The sequence below is a fragment of the Strix aluco genome, chromosome 22 (assembly GCF_031877795.1).
Source record: "Strix aluco isolate bStrAlu1 chromosome 22, bStrAlu1.hap1, whole genome shotgun sequence".
Classification (NCBI taxonomy): domain Eukaryota; kingdom Metazoa; phylum Chordata; class Aves; order Strigiformes; family Strigidae; genus Strix; species Strix aluco.
In genome coordinates, this window is record NC_133952.1 from 5,835,139 (window position 1) to 5,861,653 (window position 26,515).

General features: G+C 39.8%; 1 protein-coding gene across 6 annotated transcripts in view; it reads right to left on the minus strand.

Moving 5' to 3' along the window:
- Positions 1-515: 515 nt before the first annotated feature.
- The window catches only part of MTOR (mechanistic target of rapamycin kinase), a 66,760-nt gene continuing 40,760 nt past the window's right edge, over positions 516-26,515 (minus strand). For 4 of the 6 annotated variants that reach the window (XM_074847820.1, XM_074847818.1, XM_074847817.1 and 1 more), the window contains 28 exons: positions 25,952-26,052; positions 25,169-25,284; positions 23,737-23,814; positions 23,241-23,348; positions 21,103-21,228; positions 20,329-20,460; positions 16,734-16,849; positions 15,310-15,427; positions 14,313-14,519; positions 13,581-13,681; positions 13,225-13,321; positions 12,523-12,621; positions 11,811-11,933; positions 11,012-11,194; positions 10,236-10,370; positions 9,776-9,950; positions 9,409-9,544; positions 8,612-8,759; positions 7,803-7,925; positions 7,258-7,340; positions 5,655-5,727; positions 5,084-5,158; positions 4,453-4,588; positions 3,981-4,046; positions 3,192-3,272; positions 2,782-2,862; positions 2,032-2,137; positions 516-1,507 (listed from right to left, as the gene is read on the minus strand). In XM_074847820.1, the coding sequence (XP_074703921.1) occupies positions 1,492-1,507; positions 2,032-2,137; positions 2,782-2,862; positions 3,192-3,272; positions 3,981-4,046; positions 4,453-4,588; positions 5,084-5,158; positions 5,655-5,727; positions 7,258-7,340; positions 7,803-7,925; positions 8,612-8,759; positions 9,409-9,544; positions 9,776-9,950; positions 10,236-10,370; positions 11,012-11,194; positions 11,811-11,933; positions 12,523-12,621; positions 13,225-13,321; positions 13,581-13,681; positions 14,313-14,519; positions 15,310-15,427; positions 16,734-16,849; positions 20,329-20,460; positions 21,103-21,228; positions 23,241-23,348; positions 23,737-23,814; positions 25,169-25,284; positions 25,952-26,052 (3,139 nt within the window). In that variant the 3' untranslated portion in view covers positions 516-1,491. Of the gene's footprint in view, positions 1,508-2,031; positions 2,138-2,781; positions 2,863-3,191; positions 3,273-3,980; positions 4,047-4,452; positions 4,589-5,083; positions 5,159-5,654; positions 5,805-7,257; positions 7,341-7,802; positions 7,926-8,611; positions 8,760-9,408; positions 9,545-9,775; positions 9,951-10,235; positions 10,371-11,011; positions 11,195-11,810; positions 11,934-12,522; positions 12,622-13,224; positions 13,322-13,580; positions 13,682-14,312; positions 14,520-15,309; positions 15,428-16,733; positions 16,850-20,328; positions 20,461-21,102; positions 21,229-23,240; positions 23,349-23,736; positions 23,815-25,168; positions 25,285-25,951; positions 26,053-26,515 lie in introns of those variants that run through there. The other 2 variants (XM_074847816.1, XM_074847821.1) reach the window with 2 other exon arrangements.

Consider the following 26,515-nt stretch of genomic DNA (forward strand, 5'->3'; position numbering starts at 1 on the left):
CCCCGGCCCTCTTCCCCACAAGCACCCACTGCCCACAGAGCAGTTCCCACGACAGCCACACCTGCGCCTGGAAAGGGGCCAGGGGCATCAACTGCCCAAAGCCCCTGACTGCCACCTCCCCCTTTCCCATTTTTGGGGTGTGGAACCCTGGCTGGGACAGAGACGCACCCCACGCTGTCCCTCAAGCTGTGGCTGTCACCCTGAGACCAAGAAGGCTGATGTTCTTACCCCACAGATGACATCGCATTGGCTGGAAACTAAAATATAAGTGTTGTATACAAGATACTTGACCATACAAGTGACAGACATCATTCTTGATAATTTTGCCTCCAGCTGCTCTCAAAAAGGAAATATAGCCAACCACCTGAACTGATGCAGAAAAAGACAAGTCAAATCCAGGTCAACAAGAAACTTAAAAAAAAACCCCCCAGACAACCAAACAACAAAACCTTAATCTGCTTCCCTGTCTCTTCCCTAAGAAGTACTTAGAAATAAACACCACCACTGTCAAAATGTTTACATTTTGGTGTAATTTATTGGCACAAAAATATTCAAATACAACATGGCATCTAAACATGGCTACTCTGTTGTATTTTGTGCATTATTTTTAATATGTTTAATTCATAAATCATAACTTTTATCTTCACCCTCATGTTTAATAACCATTATTTTCTGTTTCAAGTTATGACCAGTTCTCCCCACGTCTGTCTCCCATGGCAAGTACTAACTTTCCCTAGTTATTTCCCCATACTGCTTTTTAATCCAGACACTGCGGGAAGCTCCCAAGTGGTATTTCATTTGTACCCTGCATCCAGTTTGCCACCGATCAATCTGCCTAGAGGCACCTGACTTTGCTCAGCTCAAGGTCTTCAATTCTTGGATCTGCTCTACATCAGGATCAGTCTGAAACATGACTCCCACGCTAGTGTAATGAGCAGATATACAGTTTCCAATTTTGGGGCAAGAATCAAGTTTGAAAACAAGATAACAGGATGAAACAATGGTAAAATTCTGCTTCTCTTTTCTTTCTTTCCAGTTATCCAGCTCACCCCCAAACGTAAATGAAGCCTCCTGCACAAATGCATTGAGCTCACTGCAGCCACACCAACAGGATTGACCAGGGCAATAATTAATCTGCAAATGACTTAGTTACATTGCAAAGTAAGTCAAAACCCGTATATAGTTATTTTCAATGGATCACCAGTTCCCCAAAGACCAAGCGGAACCATAGACATCTGTGGTACAATCAGTCTTCACTGTCCTGGAAACCCAAATCAAGTGTTGTGTTTCAGACAGCTTGTGTTTTTCCAACAGCAGCTATACATTGGCTTAAACCAACTTTTAATATACAATAACTCTTTTCATTTACATTTCAAAATATTTGACAAAGGCTGTATTTCAGTCCAACGTTCAGTTTGTGTTTGTAGAAGAGCAAGTTTGGAGTGCAAAAGCCTCCAGAATAAAAGGCTGTGGATACTTTGGAATCTTCTGTTACCAGAAAGGACACCTAAAGAAAACAAAGATATTGCAATAATGCTGACTTGCATATTGTTCAGAAGGACTGAGATTCCACGCTAACTAGGCACCATTTTAGTATAGGAAAAATTGACAGGTGATCCCCGTGCTTCTGTCCAGCTAACTAATGTTTAAAAATGGTAAAATGATCTATTTCCTTAAGCACAGTCCAAAGTTAGCTAACTCTCAAAATGACACTAAGTCGTCTTTGTTTACTTTAGAACATGTGGTTCTTTGCTGTAGCTGAAATCAGTGACCACCACATGCCATATTGCAAATGCTTAAAATGTTGAGGCTGATTGCAGTTTAAATGTTCTAAAATCCCTGTCACTATTATAGTGACTTACTTAGAGGACTCTCTATGGGGTTGCTGTCATCAGCTTGCAAAACTTACCAGAGCAGATGCAACATGTGGTAAGGCTCCTACATATAACTGACTACACAAGTGACATTTTCCTTATCTGCTCAGATTATTCAGAGAAGAATTTTGCAAGGTTAGCTGAAGGACAAACTCACCATCCAATGTAGCACTGGCACAGATTCTCATGAGAAGTAGCTTGCTTAATGAGCAACTCTACTTGTGTGGGTACATCAAGAGTTTCATCATGAGAGAAGTCTCGACCTTTGAAATTAAAGGACAAAAAGAACCATCAATGGAAGTCACAAATCATACAGCATAACTTGCTTCTGGGTGACAAGTTAAGGATTGATGCGACTTTTAACTATCCTTCCCTTACAGTAGATAAAATACAAAATTTTCCAAACATGGAGAACCTCTAAGACATACAGAGCACAGAATTCTGTTTCCCCTATTATTATGGTTTCTTCCTTTTATCTTCTCCAAATAATGGATAAGCCAACAACAGAGAGCTTTCCAGTAGCTGGAATCCTGGTCCTAATCCCTTCAAGCACATTATTTGGCACGTGGGTGGTAGTTTCTTATAAACTTTAAGAGCATAAAATTTTGCAACTAAATACTGCTAACAATAAAGCCAGGACAGCAGAAATTCAACTTCCACTAACAAGCTAAGACATGCACACTATGAAGTCTGTTGAGTTACAAACACCTCTGTACTTTTCAAATCTTTAGACCTAAATGCAGGCACCAGTACTTAGGTGTTAGACAAAACCAGGAAAATGGCCTCATCCACTTAATCAGAATATGTTAAATTCAAGGATTAACAGAAAATATGAACACTAAAAGTAGTGCTGATACATCTCATCAGATTTTATGTTTATCTTATATAAACATAAAAACATGCTCACCAGTGAGCTTATCTCGAACCCTGTTGATGATCTGAATTGCCTTCTTATTTAGAGCTTCTGGCTTCACTAGACCATCTCCTACTAAAAGAAAGAAGTAGGAAAGAGAATTAGGACTTCATCTGAACAATAAAAACATTTGTACTGCTGTTACATCTGCCCTTCCCAAACACCACCAATACCATTTTGAGAGCAAACCAACCGAGATACCAGTACATTTTCTGTCACCCTTTTTTTCTGGGGGGGTGGTGGGGGTGTGTGTGGAGTTCAAAACATGGGTAATTATATTCCTCATTTATGCTGTCAAGGAACTGTATTTGTCCCATCTCACGTAACTGTATCTGCATCATGATGAAATTTTCTAATCGAAGAATAAATTTTTGCATCAGTGTAGAAACAACAATGAAACTTACTGAAGGAATGGATGGATTCAGGCACTGTGGTCCCAGTTTTCTTATGGGCTGTCTCACCCAATTCCACACTGTCCAACATCTCTATTGAAAAAAATCATGAAAACATAAAAGCATAAATGTGAAGTTGAAAAGCAGATGAAATAATATTCTTCTGGAAACATTAGCACAACTGTTAATCAGCTCATTTGAAAAGTGTATTTGACTGTGACCATGTGTAGCACACATCTCTTACTCATAGAAGCATATCACAGGAGCAAACACTATTCTTCCCCTGTTAATATACTGAGAGACCTGATACAACTTTTAGGAACATTTTGTATAAAAGCGTTAATTGAAAGATATTTTGAGATGACATACAATTAACCTCACATTACAATCAAATAAGTATGCTTCTTTGTAGAGCTCTCCATATGAAATACCGTCCCTATTCTGCAGTTCAGTAACAAACAACTGCTAAGATTCCACGCAAAGCTCTCAACATTCAGTCAGGTGACTACTTGCCAGGTTTCGCACACTAATATTTGGTAGCTAAGTAAATAAATATCACATATCAATTATACTTCAGCTTATATCAGTTTGTATCTGCTCCAGAAGGGTGTTAATGTAACTGTAAAGGAGCATCTGCTTTTTGAGCTGAAGTACTGAACTTGCCACTTTCAGTCCTAAAGCTAATGATAATAAGCTGTTTATCTGTCTGCTTTTGAGGACCAAAACTATTTACCCAGTCTTGTGCACTGCTAAAAAAAAATGCTCCGAACACTTGTGACATACACCATCTTTTCTACTCACCTACTGACTGACTAGCTGAGTAGGAGTCTGTTCTTGTTCGTGAGCGCTTATTGCCCTTTGTATTTGCTGCAAGAAAATAAGGAGTTGAGAAGTCTGAACTGGAGTTTCAGTGTTTCATAGCAAATTTGCCCACAAATAATATAGATTTGACTGCCTTTCTCCTTCTCCAGATTTTGTCACCTGAAAAGAGCTTCCAATCTCCTGGTGACAATTAATACAAAAACAAAACCCAAATAATTTTGCTTGTAGCTTAGTTCTGTGTCTGTCTTTAAGGGCAAAAGGGTTTTAGCCACTGTGATAATCTCACATTACAATCCCTAAAACCCCGTGTGCACAGAAATAGCATGTGCAAACCAACAATTTCATCAGATTGTCTTCAAACAGACATTAGATTTCAGGTTCCTATATTTCTTGTACAAAATCAGACTGATTACTCTCTTGCTGTCATTGTTTTATCATCAGAATCACTTACTGTCCATCAGCCGCCAGTTCAATAACGGATCATACACAAAGGCTTCAAGCACAGCCATGACACTGTCCTTATGTTCGCGCAGGACTTCCATCACTGTGTGACAGGTGATTCTGTAATTACCATCGAGGCCTGTCACCTTCAGAAGAGAAAGAAGAGAATCCACCATGCTGCCTCATTCACAATGCAACTCCAACCTAACATTCAGGGAGCAGGAAGTGGCTTGTGCTTTGAACTGGAATTCACTACGCTTTGTTCATTAAGAGAACAAGATAGATGTTCATTACAAACTAAGGTCTCTTCTGCCATTAAGGTGATCTTTGGGAAGTACCACGCCGTTGGCTGTGTCTGGTTGATGCAAACAGCTATTTGAAATGAGGAAAGTAAGGAAGGCCCAAGAAACTGGAGGAACTTCGGGCTTTTTTTGCATCAATTAAAAAGTTGCTTTCCACTGTTATGTGTTGTAAAGATCACAGGAGGTATTTTAACTTACAGAAAATGCAGCTGAAATATTAACCTCTAGTTCTTAAGGAGTGGAGAGGTTTAGCCACAACAGAAAATACAGGAAAAACTGAGAAATGGATGCCGTTTTCCCTAGGAACAATCCCCTTCATATTAAAGAGGGGATGCTTACCTCCATAGCGTTTGTCAGCATCCTTGTTAACCTAAATGGAATCTTCTCAGGAAACTTTTCTCTTGTCATTGCAACCTAAATATATGATGATGGAGAATTAGTAAATTAATAGCTAACTTATTATTTAAGAGTTAATAATTACTGGGGTTTTTTTTGCTAAATCTTGAAGGTTGTATTCCAAATAGGAAATAAAGTCCTAGCTTTATGTTCCTCCTAGATAATTAACTTGATAACAGAGGAAGACTCAAGCATGTGCCTTGTAGTGTCAAGTGTCAAGTAACACAGATTGCCCATCAGCAGCTTAAACTGCTTCCAGACATTTTATGAAAAAGTGATGTTAGCACTTCTCTGCTTGTTCCAGTGGTCTGCTAATCCCCAAGACGTGCCTCTGAGATAAAGTATCTATTATTTTCATCTTGCCTGGAGGTAAAGTGAAGCCCAAAAGAGAGCCAAAGGTCTTGCCCAGGATCACACTCCAAGGTCAGTTTGTCCTGGCTTATAGATTCATTTCTGTTCCACCAGAAAATGTGAAATATTACAGAAAATTTAATGTCCAAATACAAAGATTTACCTCAAAACAGTCCCCAAAGTCGATATGCAGGATCTTTCCACTCAGTCTGTCTAACATCAGATTGGAGGGGTGTCTTTGATGAAGGAGTAGGAGAAAAAACAGGGTGACAGACCATTATAAAAACCCAAAGTAAATCACAGCAGCTCCAGTCTGAAATGATATTTATCTTCATGAACAAGAACAGCCAGTGACAGCTTGCTTGTCTGAGATCTTCAATCTCAGGATGAACAGAATAGCTTCCTGACAGTGCATCTATCACATTAGTTTTGTAATTACCTCTCAGGAGTTAGAGATCTTCTCACCTTGGAAGATAAACAACCTATCAGACCAGAACCATCAGTACATTTCTTGGATATGAACATTTATTTTTTAGTTAGGATAAATTTTTCTACTTGTTTTATGTTTTCTCATTTTTTCAGTATAGAAAAATGTAATGAATTATGCTACAGGTGAAGTAATGCAAATTGGATTACGACCAGAGAGAAGAGAATCAATAGAGACTAGGAAAACCACAGTTGTGCTATTCATGCTGAGTTGTTCCAATTTTGATTTAATTCAATTTTCAAAAGGTTTATAATTTCATTATAAAGACCTTTAAGTTCAGGAATATGAGCTTTTGTTATGAAAACATTTGAGGGTTTAGCTGGTTTTGCATTAAAGACCTTAAACCTAAAATATATTGTCTTCAAAAGTATTTTGGAAGTTATGATGTCCCCTTTTGACAGTAAGCCATATACTAAATCAAACATTTGTTCATTTTATTTTCTTTCATTATTTGCCCAATCCACTTGGATCGTACATACTTCCCTCCAGAACGTGTCTGCGTTGCAGATCAGAAAAAGCACCATGTTAAGTAGTAGTTAAACCAACATTAACTTTCAATTGTTTTAAATCTAGGGCAGGCTTTAGGGAGTATTTATGGGGACTTCATGTGTGTCTGACAACTGCCGTGAACATACATAGCACTAGAGGTTCCTGCTTCACAGAGTAAATATCCACCAGGCAAAATAGTATGCAAAATTAGTGTTACTGAACCCATCTGGAGGGAGAATTAGAAGACCTCTGCCAATAAATACTTCCTGGATTTCTTTTTGCTACTTCAGGGAACAAAAACTCGTGCTTGATCATGGTGCTTCTTTCCTCCCCAAAAAGCTGGATGTACATGTACAGTCCTAACAGACTTTGCAAAAAAAAAAAAAAAAAAAAATTGCCTTCTCATATGCATAAAGCACACACAAGCACACAGATTGGGGCAAAAGTCAACAACGTTTCTGTTTCATAGAATGGATGGAGAAAGATTTCCCATTCAGAGAGCAGAAAGAAAGGACAACATTAGACTTTGTGGTCCTTGATGTAATTCTGTGTGTATTCCTCTCAAAACAGAAGAAACTCTTATTTGTACTCAAGATACACAAACCCCACATCTCATGCCTCCAGTGCTGAAAACAACGGCAGCACAATTAGGTCCTGAAAGATGGTATCGTTACAACTCAGCAATAACCACAATGAAAGATGGTATCGTAAGAACAGATCCAAAGAACTAATTGATAGGCCTATACAGTCTGTGCTTTTATTTAAAAGAAACCTTTACAATTCCACTTACCTGTCCCCAAGGCCCAAAATGTACCCAACCATTGACATCACCGCTAGTGAACGAGTGTAGTTTGTTCTTCTGTCAAACCACACCTACAAGTGGAGACAAAATAGAAAAAAGTCAGGCAGGCACATTGCATGTTTCAGCTCATATTTTAATTTATACATTAACTACTTGCACTTTGCACAAAGTGATATGCTTAAGTTCAATACACTCCATAGCCTCAGGGGGTTTAGCCATCCTGTGGCCTTGAATCAGATGTCTAAGCCATTAAGAGAATTAAGAGGCTCCTGCTTTTCTCTCCCCACGCAAAGTATATGGAGCTTCAGTTTCCACTGTTGGGCTTTGGACTCTTTTGGTCTGCACTCTGGCAGCCACTGTAACCTGAGTCTTGTATGGCCCCTTGTGAGGGGATACATGTGTGGATACACATTCTGCAGTGATTCATCTGGAGTTTATGATGAATAAACACCATCTCTCACTCAGCCTGCAGGGAAGGTAATTCCACATTATGCCAATTGTCAGACATAAGCCATTACATCTGCTGAACTCACCTCTGAGCTCGGACTTTTCAACCACAGCAGTTTGGCAAGGTCATCACCAGCTGTGTTATTGACAGCATGTTCAAATACTTCTACTTTCTGCATCAGAGTCAGGTGGTCATAATCTGGAGCCATCTATAATTGAGAAGTGACACTCAGCAACTTCAAGAAAACCACCTCCAGTAATCCCTAGTTGTACTATGAGAAATACGATAAGAGCAAATAATTTCATATAAAGTTTATATTGAAATTATTTGTAGACTGACCAGTATGTTCCCAAACACAGTGAGATGACCACCCAACAGTGAAGAATTCATTTTAAATGGGATAGCAAATGATTTAGCATTCACAAAGTAGTCCATAACCATATTTACAGTACTGTGAAGGTAAATATGTTTCATGAACCATTATCCAAATAAGTCTTCTGGGTTGGCACACGCTTTCCTTTTAGTGTTCAGTTTCTCCAGTCTGTCTAATTTTGGCCCTGTTGCTTAGACACAATGTTTGTAAATGCCAGCAGCATGGCACCTTGTATAAGGCACATCATAGTCATGCAAAATTCCAAACACATTTTAGTCACCAGATGGTAACAACTTGTGGTCGCTGCTAAAACAGGAAAGGAGAAACAAATAAACGTATGGCCAATTTTACCTCTTAGTAGCATTTTATAACTCTTATCTGATATTTTTGCATTTATTACTGGTACCAATAACAATCAGAAAACAGGCAAAGGAAGAACAAGCTGTGCACCATTATTTTTCATTGAGACACGGGAGTCCTAAAAGAATGTATCAAAAACTCTGCCAGCTTTTGCCCTTTACCCTCAGCATGATGCGATGTTCAATGTTGAGCAGGATCTTTTTCTTCTCTCTGTAGTCTCGGATGAGCGCATGCAGTGTGTCACAGTGGGGGACCCAGCCAATCAAGCCTGAATTTGTAGACAGTGGAATAACAGCGTATCTCTGGATGCTACAGGGAACAATGGAGAATCAGAGCTCAAATTGTTGCATGTTGTGAATTAATGCATTTCGAGATGCTCGAAACAACTACTATTAAATCCGATTCTGATCCAAATCATCTCTTCAGTAGTTGCTCTGCTCTTCTTCTTTTCAAACAGACCTGAACCATCCATTTGGACAGATTGCTGCCAGACGATCTATACACGTTCTCAAAGCTTACGTGGTTTTCACTGAAAGACTGCTTTCAGAAGGTACATGTTATGTCACCCACAATGATCTATTATTTGCACATGACATTTGAAATGTTCATTCTTGAAAGACACTGTACAGAATTGCAGTTGGTGACTATTCACCAAGCTACTTAGTGACTATAATAAAAAAATCTTTGACAAAATCCCCACTTCTCAGGCTCTTAAGGCAATGCTCAACGCCTATCTTGAAATAGGCGTTGCCTCAAAGACTTCAATTAAATAAAACAAACAATGCCCTCAGGATACATTTCCTACAAGTTTTCTTTCTCTTTTTTTTTAATTAACTTAGTTCCAAGATTCACCATTTCCTCACAAACCAGCTGACTGTGCCAAGGATTACTCGGAAACTGCACCTATGTAGGGTGTCACTGTGCATAAACACATTCAGTGATTATCCACAGCACATACCTGAGGTTTTTACGAAGAGAAGTTGGATCATTTGCTAGCAGAGTGTTGACCAACCCAAAAAGCTGCATCACTCTTTCATCTTGGCGAAGGTCTTCATGACCTTTCAGAAGGAATACAAACTCATGCCCATTGCTTCCTGTGAAAAATTAATACACAAAAGTTTACTCTTGCTGAACAAACAGACAAGAGCAAATAAATGTGCACCCAAGAACTGGAATGTTGAGGTAGTCAGACTGACCAGACCACTAAGAAATACCTCACCTGAAAGGAAATGTTGGAAGGGTTTTACCTGGTAAATATGCAGTTTGACCTAAAAAGTAACAGCTGTTTAGATACTTGACTAGCTAAGTGAAAACTGCTCTCTTACCCATTAACGTTAACTTCCTGGGCCGCTGCTTGGAGGTGATGACCTGCAGGGAGGGTGCAATGGACTGAATGCGTATGATGGGCTGGTTGGGATCGTATGTTCCTGGCACTGCCAATTCCAGGTCCCGGCACATTAAGAGTTTTGGTGACACGTACTGTAGTTCCAAAGAAGTGAGCTACCAAAAACAAAAGAAATACAACCCCCCAGAATTTCAGTTAAATCTCACTGAAACATCTGAAGAGTTCATGCTGTCGAGGGACCTAGAACAGTTCAGTCAGTCAACACTTCAGATGCTTGCAGGAAGTGCTGCAATAAGCAGCAAACCTGCGGCAAATCATATGCAGGTATTTCTGGAATACTCAATTTGAATGGTTTTGAATAACCAGAAAACAGGAAACAAAGACTGGTATTGACAACTTGCACTACAAGACCCACAACAGAACTGTACCTCTCCCCCCACCTGAGGCAGCTGCTTTGAGATACGCCGGAACACATGGTAATACAGATCCCAAGCCTGAGTTAGGTCTTTGACATTTCCTGATTTCATGTACTTCCTGCACCATTCCTGAGCTTCCATTAGATCTCTGCCATAGGCCTAGGGAGGAAGTGAAAAACAACAGAAGAAAAGCATTTCTACAGACTGTAGTGGAACAGGTGGTGTAATACCTACAAAGAGCATCACAGCCTATTTTCAAACTGCATTATAAATACTTGATCTCATGTTTTTATAGTATATCAGAATTAAAGATCCAGAAATTCCTGGATCCAAGACATGCACCAAGTTTATTAGATAATGTTGCTCACAAACAGACTTCATGATAGGAGGCAACAGAATGGATAGGATCACCCTTTAACAGTAGGCTCACAAGCTCAAATTAATTCCTTTTGCTGGCTTGAGAGAGGTCACCTCTACCATCTGTGCTAGTGGTTACTTTGAAGCAAAGCAGACTAGAGGTAGAAAAATTAACTGCAGAGCAGTTGTGTGTTTTCCAGACCCTATCAGACACCCAGGCGATATAAGACTCCTGGGCAATCTGTACTACCATGATCCCTATAGTACTTTAGCCACCAAAAGCAATACAGGTATAAAGATAAATATCAATAATAAAGTCTGCAACTAATGTAATGAGTCCCAAGAGATTTACTCTTTGTGTTAGATTGCAGAGGTCCTTGTAACACATCTGGGCCCGTGGCCGTCCTGCTTGTTTCTGAGGGCATGCAGAAGGTTGCTGATACCTGATTGAAGGATGTCTCTTTTAGAGTCTGAGGCCCACGTTCCATCATCGCATGGAGTGGTTCCAGCACCTCAAACATTCCCTTCACATTCCTTTCTCCAAAATATAGACGAGATGCTTCTTCTAACCCTTCATGCCACATCTCATGCCATAGGATGGCTACACGGATTAGCTCTTCACTCACCTGTTTTACAACAGAAAAAAAGATTAAACTCTCAGAGAAAAACACTATGACTGTATAATAACTTACAAATGCAAAACTATTTTCTTCTCTAATGATTATGAAATATTTGTTGCTGGCAGCTAGAGGGAGCCACAAGAACTTCCACAATTCTGTTACGCTTTTTTCTGCAAGAAGCTGAGATCGGGCTTTTGTCACCTTATTTGTTGTCTTTGACATTTTTTACATATTTGTGTAGCTTGGCCTAAAAGCATTACTTTTCATTTATTCATAAAAATTTTTAGCAACTGAATTAAGCTACCATGCTACGCTTGGTAAGTTTTTTTCTACTTTTCATTAAGCAAAAATATCTCTTTATGGAACAATGATTCTTCATTTATTTCTGCTCTAAATTTATTCATAAGGAGACACAAGAACTCAGTGTTTGAACATTTGGGTCCTTTTTAAATTAAAGCATTCTCTTGAAATTATACTAATGCTGTAACTTCTACCAATTGAAAAACAACCAAAATAATTGTACTTGAACAAAATTAACAATGAATAGTCATTTTGTGTTATTATATCTGCGGTACATCCATTCCTAAAACACAAAACACTTTATGGTGCACTAAGTACTCACCATCATTGCCTGCTGCACCAAAGTGTTACTGTGCTCACACATGTTTTTGAGGATTTTATTTGCAGCGTTGTGGCGAGCAGTGGTTGTAGATTTAGAGGCCACAGTCAAAGGATAGATCAAAGCCTACAAAGGACAACCAATAATATTTTAGAACCACACAGAAGAGCTACATAAATTGAAAGATTAGCAAAGCATTAATAAATAGCAGCCTTAGGGCTAGACAAGAGAAAGCAAGCTTGCTTCTGGAAAGACGTGATAGGAATTTGGTATTCAAAGTCTTCCAATCTGAAAAGCTTACAAGACTAATTCACTGAGTAGCAGAATGATCTCGAGAGCCTTTGTCAAACTGAAAGAATAGAAAACCGTTTTTAGCATTTTGTGATTTTGCACACTGTAGGAAGAAATTCAGATAAAATGTCTGTGAGGTAGCTTCTTAGTAGTCACTTAATGAGATTTAAGAAGGTGATTTGCACTACCCAGTATTCTATGAGATGGAGAGAACCTCCCCTGTTGCATGGCTCATCCACCTTTTCTTTCCATTTTTAGGTGAACAGTGCTGAGGTGAAAGAAGCAGCAGCAGAAACAGCCCCCATCCTCACTATCCTCACTTGTGACTTCCAGTGCAGGCATGTCGATTAGGTGAAATGGAACCCAAGAAATGCCTTAATTGGCTATCAGTCTATGGAAATTCCTCCTCTAATCCAAAGCTTACCTGGGGATGGTACCGCCCAATATCTGTGAGGAGCTGATGAATGAGACGTCCTACTAATGGTCGAGGGGTATCAATTCTTGCAATGAGCTGAGGGATAACCTAGTAGTAAAGTAAACATCCCTGTCATCTCATGTGTTTAGTCCACAAGCTGTTCTGCCCTCTACGACAGATCTCACAGTCTCTAAAGGAGACAGAGAGGCCCACTGCTCATTTTTGAGATGGGCAGAGGATAACACAAAGTTTCAAACAGTGTTAGAAATGCAGAACAGCTCAGTGAGATCACAAGTGTTCTGTGCAAAGATGTGTCTTGAAATGTAATACTCAAATAAGAAGTAAAGCCTTTTTTAATTTATTTACAAGAGTCATTCTATAAAGCAATCCTGAAATAGACTGTTTAAATTACATCAGAGCAGCACAATAGTGTTTCATAGTTGATCACCACCACGTTATTTTCAATTTTAAAATTTTCATTCTCTCTCATTCTTATGCACTAACCTGGAGATAAATACAGAAATGCATACAAGAATGTTTCTCATGTCTCGTTCAAGATGCTTGTTAAATCAGTTACAAATTGTACTGCACACTGCTCTCACCACTCACCTACAGATGATTGTTTAGCAAAGGATCATCATGGATATCACATAACAAATCCCCAAGCTCCCCTCAGAACTGAGATTTGTCTTAGCCCTTTGCGTTCCTTACCTGCAGCCAAGTGTCTATTTGAATTGCCTTGACCCCTTCTACCAAAGCCTCATTCACATCAGGCCAGTGACCATAGTCAAACCACAGAGTAAGGACTCTGAAAAAGATAAATACATTCGTTAGCAATGAAACAAAAAACCCCATTCCAGTCAAATACCTTCAGATCCATTTACAACTCTTCTTCCCAGAACCTAGAGAGAGTAGGATAAGGGCTAATTCACCTAACATAAATTAGCTTGGACTGAAGCATTCACTTAGTTTAACCATAACAAAAAGAACAAAACCAGGTTCTACCTAATCTTAAACTATGTGCCCTTATCAGCTGGATTTCATTTACTATGTGCTTCATCATGTACCTTAGAGTGTCCTGTAGGTTGTTTCCTCGGGACAGAGATATGGATCGGAAGAAACCCTGGACAGCAGGGACTGTGTACATCAAGAGGGTCTTGGATAAATCCTTTTGGAATGAAAATTGCTGCATTAGTTCTACACAAGTGCATCAGTCCACATGAATTCTAAACTTAGTAAGGGGAAAAGAGGGAGAAACACGTGGAAGCATAGATCTAATCCACATTATAGTTGACTTCTGCTCATACTCCTCACAGGACATGTTGCTCCTGGAATTTATGTTTTGCTTGACTACATATAGGCCTTTCAGCCTGGCAGGGAACATACTGTGAAGTGTTTTTATACTTCCGTTTGTTGGCAAAACCATGGACAGCAAAGCAGCCTAAAAACTACAACCCTACCATAACTGGTAAGTAAAAGATTCCTCAGTCTTTCATGAAGGGCTTAAGCAGCAGAACTTGCCAATGCACATTGTATCACTTATGACAGTCATCCATGCCTTTGCTTTAGGTCACAGCTAACTTAGGATCATTTGCATTCATTTAGTCCTCTTCCCTTAAGACTGAGTTAACCTGAACTTCCTCACTTTTGCTGTAAGGTATGAGCATATATATATAAACACATGCACACAGACAGCTTCCACAAGCCAGGTATGCATAATAGTTTGCTCCCCACTGTAACATTTTCCTGCGTCTAAGCAATAAGTACCAATCTCTCAATGTCAACAGAGAAGAAGGTACCTCAGTGACTTTCTTCTGCACTGGAGATGGGATGGGACTGTTCTCTGTGCTCTCGGCATCACTCTCACTATTGCTGCCCTCTGTGTTAGCGCTGGTGATGCTGGCTCCACTGGCATGACGTAGTTTCTTCTTCTCGTCTCTGGCCTGGTTTTGATGTTTGTAGTGAAGCACTGCTTCAAAGTTCATCACTGCCCAGGCATGCCAGGCCTGCCAACAAGAGAGAACAAACGTCAGAAGGAAGATGAATCCCTTCTGCAACCTGTACTTTCTAATTATTAGAGATAGTAATCCAACCTTTCTGAGTCTGTGGACAACAGTTGTAAGTAATACCCTGCAGACAACACAATGCTTTGCTTCCTCTAATCCCTTGTAGTTTTAACTGCCTTATTATCTTAAATAACATCATGGTGAGTTCTTGGCCAGGAGCTCCCTGTTGGATATTAAGGCAAAGGAGCTCTGTAGCAAAAATTAAATCACATTCCATTCACATACACCTTTATTTTTCAAACCTTAAAATGAAGATTAATGTGTTAGGACTAGGAGAGGTGTAACGGGAAGAAATACAGGAGATGGCTGCACCAGAGAAGATCTGGCACCAAATATTAATTGAAATTTCAGAACCCTGAAAGCAAAGGCTCTTTGGAGAATTAGCAACAAGACTACTTTCCTAGTTCAAGTATGCTGAGTGAGAACAAGTTAAATTTTTTTCCATTTAGATTATCCTTTCTCCTTTACTGTTAACTGACAGGAGAGAAAGTCCCAAAAGCAAGAATAGAAACTGAATTGTGGCCTAGTTTTACCAGGCAGATAAAGCTTCTAAACAAGAATCTCATTGTTGCCTTGGGTTGCTTTCTCTGGTTTTTTAGTTCTACACGCAGTAACAAGGCAGATAGTTATAGGAGATCTTCCTATGAACACCTTCCTCTCCTGTAGCATGGGATGTGGTCAGATTTACTGATCTCTCTGCAATGGTGCCTAGAACCTTTTCCTTACTGACCTTGTACCAGTTGCGATCGTGCTCTGTTGCAGCACTGTAGTATTGCAAGACTTTGGGGATGGTACTCTCATTGATGCCTTGCAGGTTCAGCTGCCACTCACCCAGTTTCAGGAAACACCTGGTTAAGCAAAGGGATTATTGACTCAGACCTAGAATGAAAACGAAGCCTGCTGGATTAAGGGGCAGACTTCTTATCTGAAGCCTGAAAGGCTTTTCATGTAGCAAACCCACTCAGTCAGCCTCTTCTGCAGACTGGAAGCATACACGTAAGGTTCAAAACAGCTACATCCTGCTTAGAAGTGTGGAGCTAACTAGTTAATGGCTTAACTTTTAGGGGGAAAGGTGAGGGTCAAGCTGTGTTCCTCATTTATATCAGTTATAAAAAAATGTAGGAACTAGCTAACAGTAACGTCAAAAGACTTCATCAGTATTGATAAAATGCACACAGCATATGTGCTGGCTAGCTATACTTATCACCATACGAACTACCCTTCTGGAGAGAACATTGTGACAGACAAACAGTGGAAACACAGAGCAACTGCTCTTCCCCCAAGCCAGAACCCCATTAAGTCATCCCCTCCCAGAGGAAAGGAAAAACAACATATTTTTACTGCAGCAGGGTGGGGCTGTGAAGGTTTGTGCAAAGCTTAATACTTCGGTCCCTCATCAGGCTTTAAATACCACAGTTACACAGCTGTCCTCTCTACATTTTGAGTTCTCCAGAAAGCATCGTGCAAGAAAAATATTGTGCGCAACTCATTACTAATTTGTGTTCTATGGTAGTGACTCTGAAAAAAATAAGATGGTGTTATCAAATTCCCATTCTCATAAAAGCAAATTAAGTGCATATCTCCCTTTAAAAAAAGCAAACCTTCAATAGTAAACACTATGCAATTTCTTCTTTAAATTGGAAACAAGAGATCTGGCACCTCCATATCCATAGAGGAAAACAGAGATTACAAGTTTTTAATGCAACAATATTTTAAGATACCACCACATGCTGGGCACCTATTGCCCAAAGCACTGCTGCTGTATTAAAGGCACACGCTGCCAAGCACGGATGTGCCAGGCATGTGGGAAGTGTTTCTTTCCTATTGACTGGATCTCCTGAAAGCCAAAGAAATAGCCATGCTGAGAGCTCTGCCTTCTGCCAGTGAGCCACAGTGCTGGAAAAAATACAACCAGCCGCCAGCGACAAATACAAGCTTGTTTATGCTAATGTGTCACAATAACATTTACTGAAAATTGTATGACAGGAATGGAATACCAAAAGGGTCTCTACCAGTTAAGTGAGAAATCCCCTGTTCCTTTTAATCAAAGCGTGGGCCTTGTCTGAAATGCATCATCTACATGGACCCTGCAACCTCAGGAAAGACATCTGTGTCACTGTATAGCTACAGGGTGTGCAAGGACCAGGTGCTGACCGTGCCATGAGCTTGTGGAGCTCCTGCTTGTGCTGCTGGTCCTCCGTTGCAATAGCGTGCTGCGCCTGCTGCTGCATCGTCTGCACGAAGTGCTGCATGTGCTGGAACGCATCAATCTGTAATGGGATGATGGTTTCAGTAAGGACCACAGGGGTTAAATACAACTTCACAAGAGAGGAAGACAACGTGGAAATAAACTTTCACTGAAAGCAAAAAATACAGTTTTGTTTTCTTTCAAAGCTTTTTAGACGTTCACATCCCTCTCAAATCAGTTTATACTCTACATGTGTAGCACCAAATAAATGAAGAGGCTAGAGATTCTTGATGTCTCAGAAATCTGACCACTGAATTGCTACACTGAGGAACAAATAACTGCATCCTTCCAATGCTACACATACCTTCATATCATACATACAGCCAAAAGCATGACTGACCATAATATAAGCTAACATTGTGCTTTGATGTGCAAGAACTCAACTCTAGCAAAGCAACAAGTCATCTGTACAAAAAGAAAACTTCAGCAGCAGAGAATGTCCTGTTACTGCTCATGCAGAGTGAGATTCTAGTAATGAGAGAGAGATGTTTCATTTGCAATCGAGCATACACATTGAAGACAGTCAGGCAATTCCAACAATCAAGCAAATGTCCATAGCTTACAAACTGTATCTGACCAGGTCACTACCATAATAGACAGGATCACAAATCCAGAGAAGCCTGTCTATAATATGCTATGGCCTGAAAAAAAATAACATTTTGAGAAAATAATGCCTGAAGGAAAACTTGCAGCTTCCTGATCTGCCCTCCTAACCCCTCAGTTTTGGCTAGGCTTACAGTACACATCATGAAACATAAACTTTGAGTTGTTTCAGTAAATTAAAGTCTAGATTTCTCCTAAGGTTAAGAAGTACAAATGTACATTGCTCCTTTGCCAGCAGATTACATAAGGCAGTAGTGCTAAAGCAACTTGCACTACCAAGTTTTGAGGGAAGACTCTTTTTGAAATTCCTTGGTAAGAATTATGGGGTAAGAAAACCCAAAATTAAAGATTTAAGAAGAGAAGTATGCACACTTCACTGGAAACAATTAGAGTAAAGCTCTTGCAATCTGCAAGGTCATTGCAGGTCAGAAACTGCAAAATATGCTATTAAGAGTCCAATTTACTTCTGTTCCATTTACAGGAATGAGCTACTTCAGAGTGAGACAAGAATCACCTGAGCAGAAATGCCTCATCTATCCCATTCAAATGTCAGCATGCACAAGTCAATCGTCAGGAAAAAGGGTATTAGCCCAGGGTGAAATAAAACAAAGTATCGCACTATTAACATTAATGGAGGGTATTCCACAGCTTGTAACCCAGATACTTGGTTAGAAGGAGGCAGGGACGAAATAACAATCTTATAAATAGTTATGCTGTTATGCCAGACATTTGTCAAAACTAGGCAAAAAGATATTGCTGAAGAATTATTTGCCACTCTCATATTTAGACACACCCAACAATCTGCTCTTCAGCGTCCATTAATACTGAAAACTGATCACCATAAACTGACCAGCAGAGCACTTAAGACTGAAAGCTATAAGTTTATTTAACAATTGAATTCCTAAGTTTGTATGCAGTCTTATTATGGTATGTCTGAAGCATGCAGCTGCTGGCAAAGGTCCTTGTTAGAAGAAATGCAATAGGGTTTACTTATTCATCTTTTTATCTGTTGTTTAAGAAAAGATTGTTGTGCAGCTCTGCAAGTGCTATGTGGCTGGTTTCCACATAGCTGCCATTTTTTTTCCTGCTGGATCTCGCAAGTACCAAAATGGTGGTAAGGAAAACATTTTAGGTCAACCAGGCAACCTTGAACTCCTCAGCTATAGAAAAAGGTCATTTCCTACCATACCAGCCTACCTCAGTAGCTTATTACTTAGGATACCAAATCAAGTGAACACACAGCTATAGAAAACTCTGGTTTACAGACATCACTAGGTATAACTGTGTATAACTAAGTATTATTTAGCTGATGATAGTCACTCAAACAGGAAATAAGGATACACCCAACCATGCGATGCTCCTGGTACCAGGAAAATTCCCTAAACACCTTCAGTGTTTGGTATAAACAAACACTTAAGTCTCACTTCAGACTGCAAACTCTATCATACCCCAACAGCTTCTTCTGCCACAGAGCTGCACTTTTAACCATGAATTTCAAAAATAAGCATCTATTTTCCAAGTGCCACAAAGGACTGAATCATTGAGTCAGCCCTTCCAGCAGAAGAGTGCTCAGAGAAAGGGTTGAGACTTGCATGCAGGTCTAGGATTAGTGCTGCCTTGGGTAAAGTACTTCTCCCTCAGCACTGTAAACACCACCCAGTTTTAATGTGTTAGAAAGAAGAAAAACAGAAGTTCCTAGGCACAGAGCTTATGTACTGTATTTAAATAGGAAAGCATTCAACGAGCAAGAGGAGGTGATTCTAAGCACATCTGTTCCTCCTTCTCATCTTTGCTGCTTTTCTAATCTTTTCCTGTCTTCACAGGCTCCACATATTCTTGCATCAGTTTATTTTAGATACATTCTCTTCCCCCATCCCCTTAATCTTTGTGTCACCTTTCATTCTGCTTTCTAAAACTGCACCAGTTTCCTGCATCTTTTCTATTTCTTTATCACAGGTCAAACATAGAAAAGTCCACTTTCAAAGAGGCAGGTAGAGAAGACCCGTATCTTGGATCATTTACTGAAGAAAGTAAGAGACCGTTACACCGTTTTACAAAGCCAATAGAACAGGGCCTCAGCAGCAGCTCCTTCTGTTTTTTAAATTCAAATAAAGAATAGTTAGGTCATGGCAACGTTCCCATAGCAATGGCTCTGCTCCAGTGCTGGCAATCCCAAAGACAGGAAAAATAAAAAAGATGTGGCAGAATATGAGAATAAATGGAGGCTTTAATGTATATTAAAAAAAAGATAAGTTATCCAGTCTGGAGCTTATTGGATTTGATTATGTAAATTCTCCCTGTGTTGCAATGTCAAAAACATTCACCCTAGGCTCTTTGGAGCCAAATCGTTCCCATGACAAAACCCTATGTACTTTTCAGCTGTCTTTCAGTTAGAAATTCTCAATAATGTCCTTAATAAAAGTCAGTTCTGCTCAGCAACTAGGTACAAACCGTTCAGGATATTTTTCTAAAACTGGTAATAAAAAACCGTTACTCTTTCAGCATGTAACCCTGTCCATAGGTACAGTGCAGAGACCTGGCAATCAGAACAGTGGACAAAAAGTCAAGTACCAAGCCTACACAGTAAAATCCTGGTGAGGGCAGAAGAGCTACTATTGACCATTAATCTTGGCTGCATCCCTTAGGTACCTGATTTAGCAAAAATAATCTTTCCACGTAGGAAATAAAATTAGGGCCAGGCCTTCTCTGTCACTACAGAGTTGTAAAGGTAAATTTCAAAAGTTTATCTTCTGAATAACAACAAGGAAAGGGATTTTAGGTGAGCAAAAAGAAAACCTTCAGTCTTGACTTTGTACTGTGGGGATTTTGAAGAGCTAACGTGCATGCCACCACACAAAACCTGAGCAATGAAACGTAGAGTACTATGTTCTTATGTACCTTACGGGCGCTCTTCCACATGTGTTTCATGTATGCGTAAGTCACTTGGGGATGTACTGTTGGCAGCGGGTGATCCAGCTGTCGAGATGGATCTACTCCCAAAAGCAGGACAAGTGTCTTATGGGCCAAAGCCTGGAGAAAGTTGCAAAGAGAAAAAGCAGGTTAAAACAAGCTCATTCTTATCCCCGTTTCATACTGGCTGCAGAATTGCCGGCTATGAAAAAACACCTCTGACCCTCCAGATAAAACACAGACATAGCAGCCTTATTACCACTCCCTGGACTCATAAGAAAACCACATGATAAACCATATGTCTTCATTGGAATGAGAGCGTTAGATTCCCATTTCAGAAGCCAGCAGAGAGTGTGAAGTCTCTGTTTCAATTATTTTTGGTAATAAATCTTGTGGTAAATGTTGAAATAGGATTGTAATGTTCAACAATAACAACATCACATTCTAGATTTGACAGAGTACTTTAGCAGAGAGAGCTGTTATTAATAATTACCAGTGCCGCACAAGAACTTCCAGGTGTAGAATGTAACAAAAAATTGGCTCTGAGGCTCTCAGGTCCCACAACTAGCCCCACAAAAAGAAACTTGGCTAGAAGCATGAACTCTACACTGGTTACAACAATTTCTGACCAGTGTCCTTCTCAGGGGAGAGCCCATCCCACTCGAGCATTTCCAAATACTTTCACTGCCCAAGGTTGAAGCAGCATAACAAAGCCAATCATCTAAAAACCATCTATAGAGGGTAGAGCTTGATAATGCTCACCAGTCTCCCACTCTTGCCACACAAGCTGGCATACTTGAGCCAAGTTCTCATGTCCTCATGAGGATTCACAACAAGAGATCGGACCATCAATATTCTTTGCCAGTCTTCCACAATTCGTTGACAGCCCTGAGAGAAAAAGGAAGAGAGAACTTGTTAGTCTTTTATCTCCAATCTACTCCACAGAGCTTAAATTCAGAATCTGAAGGGACTTTTCCCAAGATGAAGAGACTTCAGTACCCATAATTCACAGCAGGTCGACATTACAAACTAGCTGGCTATTTCTTTAATACTGCAATGCGTGAAGAAGTTCAAGTCCTTGACTCTTATTCTCTGCAGCCAGCTCAGTGTTTGCAGTCTAATGATACTCCTCTAATGGAAAAAGGAGAAAAAGGTTCTAAAGCAGAAATGCATCCAAAAATTAGGAAAACTCTGTGCAATTCCAAAACGAGTCAGAGTTTTATAACCCTTCTCAACCTAGTTTTAAAACCTATTTTTGGTTTAAACAGTGACAAGTCTCAATATGGAGATGATACAAAACCAAATGGTTGCAATGATATTTTTGTTATTGCCCTTTTTCTTCTCCTTGCATGTATTGCTTTTAGAGGCTGGCATGACTGAACTGATATTCTGCCAGAAACTGCAGCTCCAACTGCTATGCTGCTTGTGCAAGCATTGTCTGGTTCTTGTCTGTCTGAAGGAAGAAGTAGAATTGTGGAAGGGACAGTAACAAGCAAATACATGGTGCTTATTGTAGTGGCCAAGTACTTCAGGGTAACAGTGATGCTCTGAAGTTTGTATTGACCCAGAGACAACTTAGACTTAGTTTTGTGGTAAACAGAAGAATTTTCAATGGCAGCAAGCACCTTAGCACCAAAGCATTTACTTCTTTCCCTTTTTCCCCAAAACTGAGGGCTGGGAAGTTAGGCAATTGTTCCCTAACACTCAAACCTCATCCAACAGGCATTTAAAAATTATTAAAAAGCAGCTATAAAATGTGCAAGAACTGCATGTACTGCTTTCAGGACTAAAAACAGCTGTATTCAGACATTACACTTCCTGTCACTCTCAGCTTCTCCACCCCAGTGGAATGGTCCTGAGCTTTTCCAGACAGGAATGCAGATGAGAGACTAAAAGCTTTGTCACAGTTTCCCAAACAGCTAAAAACTATGCAGCAGCAGAGGCAAATATAGCAGCCACAGTGAAGAACTCTGCACAGGGAGAAATTCTTCCTCTGGGCAGTGTATCAAAATTTGGTATAACGAGAGCATTTTACCCTATGCTTTTTTTTTTTTCCTTCTCTTGTGGGAATCACCTCTTTAAACAGTATTCCTGTATGTACTACTTCATCTGATGATGTTCACTTTCACTGTAGGGATGCCTCTTGTAAGGAAATATTTGGCTGATTTAAATCTTCAAAGGTGCTTTGGATTTTTGTTGTTTAGAGTAAGAAAGGCAGAAGCTTCTCTTTAAATACAGGAAAAGCAGCATTGCTAAAGGTCTCTTAAGAAGACAAGGCTCATCACAGAATCATAGAATCATTTAGGTTGGAAAAGACATTTAAGATCATTGAGTCCAACCATAAACCTAACACTGTCAAGTCCACCACTAAGCCATGTCTCTAATTGCCACCAATCAGAAATGTTCTTGTAAGAGGTCAAAAAGGAACAGGACAGTTTTTTACAAGTATGTGAATTCTCTGCCGAGTTTTCGAGCACTGTGAGAGAATTCACTTCTTAAAATGCAGCCAGGCAGGTAAGAAGTTCAAACTAGCCTTATCCAAAAAAGTATTTCCAGGTGCGATCCAACACTGAAATAAGTAGCCTTGGAAATGTTGCTAGCATCTCCAGTCCGTACACACCTATTTCAAGGCTTAAATCACCCTACTGAAGTGTTACATCAGTAGACACTTTGAGAACATTAAGCAAAAAAAAAAAACCCCCAAGAAAAAAAAAAAAACAAAACTTGAAACAACCAGGACCAACACAAAGGAGACAGAAAGCATGCAGCCATGTAAGCAAATATGCTGTTGGGATAGAAAGAGAAATGGAAAGATTTGCTGAGCCATTACACTGACTCGAAAGGAAGCTGTTCGTGCCAGAACATCAGCATCTCTGTCCTTGATCTTTACATAGATGTACCTGCAGTCTTTCCCACCAGATCTGGCGGATGATCTCACGGCGTTCTGGTACAAGTTTATACTGGATAACCTCTTCCAGCTCTGACAGCATCTGGCAGGATACCATAGCCTGAAGGAAACAATCACATTCCATCCCAATCACTACAGAACAAATCTATAATTAAGGAACAGTATTTTGGCATTAAAATCTTAAGTACACAGGCTGCCCAGCAGGTAAAGGACTCACTGCTATATACTGGTATCTAGATGATCTGCTGATTCAAACTTCCTAAAATGTCAGTTCTTATTTCTTTTGAGGCAGGGGGACCTCACCTCACTTAATTTGTCCCAAAGCTGCTCTTACAAAGTTATATTTCTTATCAGACAAGAGCCATTTAGCTTGTGGGCCTACACAGGTCTTATGTTTGATACAAGTGCTACTCAGATATTTTATGCAACTTTTAGAGACAGTCTGAAGCAGCAATGAGGAGAACGAAGGCTGAGTGTTAGACACTTACCCCATAGGCTCGACTGTAGCTCTCTCCTGCCATGGCAGTCAGCTCAGCATCTAGCAGATCTCTGGCTTTGTCAATGCACTGAAATAGAACAAGATATTGGGGCAAAGGTGGTATGTTTTATCTGGAGTCAACTGTCGGAACTGCTATTCATCTGTTCCTTCCCATGAACAAAGCTGGCATTGCTCCCATTCTCCAACAAGAACCAGGAAAGGATGTTATCAATAGAAAGAATTGACAAAAAACCAGTGTCCACGCGCAGGTAGAGTAGTCGTCAAGCGGCCTTCATTTATCACCCGCACACTCTGAAGTCTGTCTTTCTACTAAATCAAAATTTGCGGTATTTCTAATCCTACCATCATTGTAGAGATCATCACTAATAACATTTATAGAGGAAAAGAGAAGTTTACATTTTAGTGCAAGAGAATCTGTTACAAAAAAGCCTCAAGAAATGTCTCTTGATAATATACAATGATAGAAAATAGCTTTCACTGTTTTACATAACCCAACGGGTTTTTATGAATTTTACAGGACAGCAAATTCCATTTCTCTTCCTCCAACTAAGACATGCTCTTCAAGCATGAAATAAATCCTGCTCTGGTTCCAGTCATTATATAATCTCTCATCTATAGTTTTTCCTGTTCAAAAAGTTAAAGGTTAATCACAAACTCTACTCCTTTGAATGCCTGGCTAATTTTACTGTGCACATCACCCAAAAAAATCTATGTACAGGTTTTGACAGAGCAGACAGAATTACTCCTTTATCTAAGTTGGCAAGCCAGCACAGAATTCTGAGAAGTGGTACTTGAGCTTCCTTGGAAAGTAAACAACATGCTTCACATCCACAGAGGGGAAAAAGTCACTCTGCAAATCACCTCTGTGACAAACAAGCACACCAATATGGCTTTGTTTAATAGGCTCATTCCTTGCCTTGATTCCTCATCTCAAAGATTTAAGATTTACTGCTGCTACTAGAAAACTTAAAAGTTCTGGTACATGATATATATGAGCACTTCACTGCAAAAACTGCACAGAGAGAGGTGGACAGAACACCCATGAAGAATCTTATGTGTGTCTTATGCCATGAATGCCTTTTACCAAGCACTGCCTTGTAAAATGGCACCTCTGCTGAGATAATCCTTATGTACCGTCTGTCTAGAAAACAGACATAAAAGTAAAGAAGCCTAAGAATGACTAAGGCATTCTTACACTATACAGCACTGGACCACTACTATCTGTACATATATTCACTGCTGTGTTTCTGAAAAATCCAAGATAAGCTCAGACACCAAGATCGAATACATCAATGGAAAAGGTTATTGGGCAATTCATAGGTTATAGGCAACTGCTTTAAAACGGCATGTCTTTCCATGCAGCAATATAGGCTAGCTCATCTTAAACTAGGTTTTGGGAAGCCAGCAAGGACAATAATTACCTGCTGAGCCAGTGAGAAAAGGTCTTGATGAAGAGCCAGTACAGCCCTGTAGAAAGCACCATCATGGGTGTCCCTTGGGATCATGCAGGTGTACTCTTCCATGCTATCCCACTGCCCTGCAGAGACACAGACATCCTCAGTAACACAACAGCCCTCGCTGCAAGTTAAGAACAGAACTATGTTACAGTACTTGGACATCAGCGACTAGGCCCAAATACTGTGGGGCACTTGTACACTGTACTCTCCAACAGCTTGTCTTTGGCAGGGACAGTCTGTGTTATATACAGAAACTGCATGTATACGTACGCATAAACTGTATATATACATACACAGTTGTAAACAAACAAAAACACAGGCATTTTTCTTCTAGACAAATTGTTATCCTCACGGAAAAGGTTTTTGCAATCCTTGTGATGAAAAAGTTGAAGTGCTGACATTTTCAGAACATTTGAATGAATTAGTGTCCAAAAGCAAAAGATTAATTTTTCTCAGCAAAGGCTGACAGTCAGCAAGTGATTTATAAGCTTCTCTAGTAAATATCTGGCTATCAGTATAATGGATATTTGGACCATTTATAGATTTACTTCACTTCAGATTGTCTACTCAGCAGACACAAGCTATCAAATTGCTCAACAGATAGTTCTAGTTTGTAAATAAGAGTCTGCCACAACTCTAAATTCTATTAATCTGATTTCAAGTCTGAGCTGTGTGCAATGTAAAGTTAAAACTATCTGTGCTTCCACACTGTGGGCTGTCATATACTACCACACAAGGATACATTACCTAGACCCCAGGCAGCAGCAGCAGCCATCCTAGCCATCTTCGCTTGAGTTTCATCATTGACCTGTGTCCACTTTTCACAGCATTGCTGGTGGAGCTGCCCCCTAAGAAAAACCCACAATTTCTGATCAGCAAAAAGCCTCTTCTAAGAATTCTGCCTTGTTAAACAACTACTTCCCACAGATAAGATGACAACCAGTTCCATCATTCTTCCTATACAGAGTGGCGAATAAAATTCTTCTTCTCTGGCCAACTCAGGCGTGCTAGTCTGATGACAAATACCCTATCATCAGAAAATATTTTAAAGGCACTCTATGCTGTGAAAACACAAATCCAGGCAAAAGTTTGCATTTGTTCCTCAGCAGTTAGTAATGCCTGCTTTAAGAACTGAACTGTCAACTCCAGTCTACAAATACAGAAAAAAAAACATTCCCGAGAAAAAAAAACAAAACAGCAAACCACCACCAAAAAAGAGATGCTTAAAATTTTTTGCAGGTGTCAGTATAAGAAACATAAGATCTGAATAGCTTGTGCATGGCTCCTGCTATCAAATATTTTGGATAAACA